The sequence below is a fragment of the Triticum dicoccoides genome, chromosome 5A (genome assembly GCF_002162155.2).
Source record: "Triticum dicoccoides isolate Atlit2015 ecotype Zavitan chromosome 5A, WEW_v2.0, whole genome shotgun sequence".
NCBI classification, from domain to species: domain Eukaryota; kingdom Viridiplantae; phylum Streptophyta; class Magnoliopsida; order Poales; family Poaceae; genus Triticum; species Triticum dicoccoides.
In genome coordinates, this window is record NC_041388.1 from 323124353 (window position 1) to 323130205 (window position 5853).

Consider the following 5853-nt stretch of genomic DNA (forward strand, 5'->3'; position numbering starts at 1 on the left):
CTCCACCAAATTCACTTTGAAGCAGATCTACCCAGCAGTTGCAACTGCACCAAAGAGCAGTGGATTATGTTTGGCTTGCAGCTAGCTCCAGCTTCAAAGAATGAAAAGTTTGGCGGGAAATGACTAATTTTACGGAAAAACCGAAGAAGTGTCCACTTATTGGTGGAAATGTGGGGTAATCTTCCCCCAAGTCCATGAGGAACTTCAAACTAGACTTTTTGGAGCATTCCTTCAGGTGCTTCACGGAAAACATGAAGTTGACCTCATATTCGAGTTTTTGTATGGAGCATGATATCATGGGCTACCCCGTTTGGTTTGTGATTTTGAGAGCAGAGCAGACGGGTGTTCCTCCATGAAACCAAGGGACGAGTGGCAGGGCAGCAGGAGTCAACCACCTCCATCGTCGAGAGCATCCTCGATGCGACTGATCCTTGGCTGGAAGAAAGGCATCCGATCCATGCTCCTGCTTGCATGTTGGGAAATCTGGCAGGAACGCAACAACTACACGTTCAAAAACAAGATGCAGCAACGCAGATGATCAATCAAAGGACAGCAGCAGCAACGCTGGATCTTTCAAACAAAAAAAGAGCAGAGCAGGCCCTGATATTCCAGAAATTTTACCTACGCTGTTGATGCAAACGTATATCACCAGTACACGCTACAATTTGATAGCTGATGGAGTGCCCATCAATGCATTTATGGGGATGGAAAGATATTTCTTGTTTTTTTACTGGTTCAGACAAATAACACAAATATCAAATTGCCGATAATCATGATAATGATTTGTAAAGGACGCCTGCACCATGATGTCAAGCCATCAAATCAAATGTCAACTTGTATACGTATTAATGAGATGATAAATCAGAGAAATGCAAACATAGCAGACATGGCTGATGCCTTGGCTACAATCTATGGCTCGTCCTGCATCAGAAACCGCAACAAGTCATGTACTATGCCTGGTTCGTCGAGTCTACTAAGATCCAGACATTGTCAGGTCTCGATGGTCATCGCTCGTCAATTCTGTTGTACCATATGATCTGACCACCCATTCTTCTGATCAGTTTCTTGGGAACCCAAAACCCAAATATAAATAATAATTAAGCATGTCTAATGGCAATGTGATACACCACAGCTCTCCAACAGCATAAGAAAAGATTCAGAAAACTGAAAAGTGGCGAGCAAACACGAGAAAACTCCTGACATATCATCTGTAGCGATCACGTTCACGCTCGGTGCCGCGCTCCCAGCTTCTCTCGCTGCCACGGTCTCTACCCCTGTCCCTCCCCCTTTCCTTCTCGCGGTCTCTGCTCCTGCTTCGGCTACGGCGCCGCTCTCTTCCATGAGAACCTCTGTCTCTGTTCCTGCTTTCCCTTTCATCGTAGTCGTCCCTGCCCCGATCTCTGCTCCTCTCTCGGCCTTCTCTCTCAGTGGAACCTACAGTAGCGAAATCACCAGTTCATGCACAGCACATGCAAAATGGAAAACCCTAGTCCCAGTATTACAGAATTTAAAGTGCTTCCATGACAAGAACTATGGAAGTAACACACGACTTAATCAAACGAGAATGCCTTAAAAGCGAAGAAAAAAAGAGCAGATATTACCACGGTGCTCGACTTCCCATCCAGCACGTCCAGACCCAGGAAGAGCTGGTGTACTCTCAGTTTGATGTGATTTAGCACGGAACTTCTTTTTGAGGTTACCAAATTCATCATACATTTCTCCATCATCCTACAAAAAGAAAATTTTGATATGGAAACCCAATATCATGACACAAATACAATAATGCAAAAGAAAGCATCCTACCTCCTCAGCTTCTTTCCGGCGCCTCCGTACTTCTTCTAGTTCTTCTTCATCAAGTTCCTTAAAGCCGCCACCCCGGCCACCTCTGCAAAGACAATAATTGATGAGAAAAGGTGTAAGACACAAATATGTACCCTCGATGTAAGTAATCAGATACAAAGCTGCTTAGCTTTGACCATAACATAGTGCACCCAGTTGTGGGTGGATCATAACACTGTAGACACTACTGCTACACTGGGCGTCAGATCGGTGAAGGATGCACGATGCGACTTAATCGAAATTGAATTCGCAACATGTTCAGTACAAATAATTTTTAACATGTAATATGTAGTACCTCACACCACCTTCATTGTGACCTGGCCTAGAGGTGTTACAGACATTACATTTGGTTCGCTTTGCCCAGTTTACATTGCCACACCTGAAACACACATAGAAAATAGGTTTCATATCAGATAGCAGCCTTATAGAACATTACAAAACAATGTCCATCTATTACTCTCAAGAACTTTAATTGGCCAAAAGTAAGACTAGAAAGAGGGTATCCTCCTTGCGAGGTCTATACAATACTTGGATGACAATGGACAATAGCAATTACAATATGATGAAGCAAACTTAGCCTGTAACAAGGATAATAAAACATGTGATAACCATTCTAAAATCATTTGCCACCAAAACAGCCACCAATTTTTTTAAATAGTAAGATGGGTACTCCCAGTTTCACAAAATATAAGGCACATAAATGCTGTCCTAAGTCAAATGACCAAGTTCGTAGAAACAATATAAAACATCTAAAATACCAAATCAACAGATGTCAATATTTCTTTTTCTATACCACAAAATTAGTCAAACTTTTTTTTAAAACGACTCAGGACATTAATTTTGGGAAGGAGGGAGTACAAATGGAGGTGTAAAGACAAAGTAATAAAGAGGCATATCAAAGCAATGGAATAAAAAATATTTAGATGTCCTTACATCGTACATGGCCAATCATTAGGACCAAACAGCCCAGGGGGACCACCAACAGCAGCAGCAGCACGACTGCCTCTTGCATCATCACTACCACGACCTCTACCCCTACCACCACCACCACCAGATCCACTAACACCAGCAGGGCGAGAGGCTCCACAACGATTACAAACACCACGGAAGGCAAAGTTTACATTGCCACAGCTGAAAAAAGAAATCATATAAGAAAGGATAGACTGCATAGTAAAGACCAAACTAGTCAACAACAACAGATAAGTTGCTCACCAATCGTAACAGACCTTGTATTTGGACACATCCAATCTCCATCTTGCTGCCAAGCTTTTGCTGGACCATCACCACGCCCTCTACCTCTGCCTGATCCGTTATCCAATTCATCTTGTCCAACAATCTCAGCATCGACGCTCACATTGGTGAAGTTATCAACTGTATCTTTGTTTTTTGACTCAGCTATGTGAACCTGGATGATGCTTCCATGGAAATCCTTATTATTGAACCATTCCACAGCAGCTGAAGCAGCATGGGGATCTTCATATGTGACTGTTGCATCACCCTTTGGTTCATTTGTAACTTTGTCCCTGTATATCCAAATCTTTGAATGGCCAGTCCTTTTGTCCTTCTGTTGAGATATGACAAGAGGAAATGACAAATCTATCATGAAATGGAAATAACAAGGGTTTACAAGACCATTCAAGAACTTGCATGTGGTTGCAAAAATGTTACCTGGTAAGACCCATACCTTTAGCAACCCTATGGTGCCAAAATATTCAGCCAACATGGTCTCATCAGTTCCAGGAGGCAGATTGCATACATAAATAGAGCCATTTGGGGGTCCTCGTGACATATATCCAGCCATCTGTAACACAAAGGTCAGCTGTGGATGATCAGTGCAATTCCTCAAAGCATGTTTTTCGAAACAACATCACAAGCACAAAAGTGCAAATGCCAAAACTAGCAACAAGAATAACAGAGTAGGCCCGCGAGTAAAACAGGAAGAAGATAAGGAGGATAAGCCATGGATTAACATATCATAAGCTTGCAAAAAGGCTACGCGTAATGTTAAGTGACTGTTCAGCATGGTGAACTTAAGTGTCGAACAACCATCCATTATTGTTCAAATTCAGTTTGAGGGGGGCTGCTTTGCACACAACAGGTAAAAATGAAGGAATTCTTAGTTGCAAAAATTGACACATAACTTATTGATTTGTGATGTTACAGCATTTCAGCAGAAAACTTGCAGAGGATAGATACTCCATCACCATTTCAAGATGGATGCACATCAAGAGCTACCAATTTGACACGTCTACTTATCAGCGGTAAATGCAATGGCAATTGCAGATATTTAACCAGCCGTACAAAGGATGGGCCCAAAATACAGTTCAAAGTTAACAGCAATAGATCTCTTTCAGCGCAACATTTCAAACAACAAACAGCTGAAAAATTAGTCGGGCGTGAACAGCCAAAGACTGACACGGAGCATCAGAACGCCGTGACTACAACTGGATCACAGTCGAGGACCTCGATAAAAACTTGACCGGCGTCAGAAATCCAACGGGTAACACATGCGAGTGGCAAGCATAGGACGTAACTAGAACCCCATCGATGAGGCAGGAATCCCGTAAATTTCCTCGCCGCGCGACAAACAGCAGTGAGCGGGAGGGGGCGGCGGAGGTTTACCTAGTCCAGGATGAGCCGAGGCGGACAGCGCGTACCGAGAGTATGCGAGGAAGGCCGTGCGCCTCGTGCTCTGCCGACGCGAACACGGCGGCGGCCGCGTGGGTGAGGAGCCGCGGCGGCGCTAGGTTTGGGCGGATCTCGGCGCTCTCTGCGTGCTTGGGGATGACGTTTCGTGCGGGATGGGCAGACGCAATTAGGGAGAGAGCAGGGCAGGCTGAGATGCTGGGCTTCTGGGCTGTCAACGATTGTAAGTTGGGCTGTAAAGAAGTGGGCTAAATTCGGTTAGATCGGTTAATTGTTCCCCTGGATACCAGAAGACGAACTCGAGAAAAGAAAAAAAACTAAAGAATGGTCGTCACGGGAGAGCAATTAATTGAGGAGCACTCCTTCAGGAACCTTCTAACGATCACTTGGGTGGACTGAGAGCGCGTCACTTGGCGCACTCTCAGCAGCCGCCGCCATGTGTCCCCTCTAGGCACTCCCTTCAGATTTTTTTTATTTTTCCGCATGAGTTTTCGGATTTTTAGATTTTTTGTCGGCTTTTCGGTTTTACACCGGTCTTTCTTAGTTTTTCGACAAAAAAATTGAAAAAGAATTGCTTGAAAGAATGCGTTTATTTTTTTTCTTCCGTAAGAGTCACGATTTTGCTTCCGCGAGATGCATTGTGCCTCTCGAAAAAAGAAAAAAAAATTATGTTTTTTTTTCTTCTCTTTTCGTGAGAGGCATAGTTTTAGTTTCGCAAGAGACCTGGTTTTGCTTTCGCGAGAGTCACAGTCGTGCCTCTCGAAAATGAAAAAAACATGTTTTCTCTTCTTTTTTTTCTTTTTTGAGAGGCGCGGTTTTGCTTCCGTGCCGTGCTTCTCGAAAACGGACAAAAATGTGTTTTATTTTTTTTTCCTTTCGTGAGAGACACGGTTTTGCTTCCGTAAGAGGCACGATCGTGCCTCTCGGAAATGAAAAAAAATATGTGTTTTTTTTCTTTCGTGAGAGGCATGATTTTGCTTCCGCGAGAGGCATGATTGTGCCTCTCGGAAAGGAAAAAAATTATGTTCTCAGTTTGGTTTTTTATCTAGTTTTTTATCAAAAAATGTTTGTCAAAATCTATCAACATAGGATCTAGTTTGAAATATCTGGACACAAGGAATCAAACGCTAAAAATGGTTCGAGATTTGGACATATAGTTCAAGAGATAAAATATTTTGAATAAATGGATCTACGAAAAAAAGAAACTCCTAAATTACGACAAGTGGTGTACATGCAGTGCTTCATATGTCGCAACCTGGGAAGGTAGGAATGATCTTTAGAAGGAATACTCCTCAATTAGTGATTTCGCGGTCACGGGTGCCCCTATTTGCCGCGGTATGCGCCGGGAGACGGATGTGCGCGCACCCC

The 5853-nt window shown here is 43.4% G+C and overlaps 1 protein-coding gene across 2 annotated transcripts; it reads right to left on the reverse strand.

Moving 5' to 3' along the window:
- Positions 1–1076: 1076 nt before the first annotated feature.
- On the reverse strand, positions 1077–4635 carry LOC119301253 (transcription initiation factor TFIID subunit 15-like). Of its 2 annotated transcripts, none has more exons than XM_037578192.1 (8): positions 4462–4635; positions 3524–3640; positions 3066–3403; positions 2773–2970; positions 2135–2218; positions 1804–1885; positions 1605–1728; positions 1077–1434 (listed from the first exon to the last, which is right to left on the reverse strand). In XM_037578192.1, the coding sequence occupies exons 2-8, from the start codon at positions 3638–3640 to the stop codon at positions 1205–1207; spliced, it is 1173 nt and encodes a 390-aa protein (XP_037434089.1). In that variant the 5' UTR covers positions 4462–4635; the 3' UTR covers positions 1077–1204. The 2 variants fall into 2 exon arrangements, with proteins under 2 accessions (XP_037434089.1, XP_037434087.1); XM_037578190.1 differs by having other exon boundaries at positions 1602–1728.
- Positions 4636–5853: the final 1218 nt, after the last annotated feature.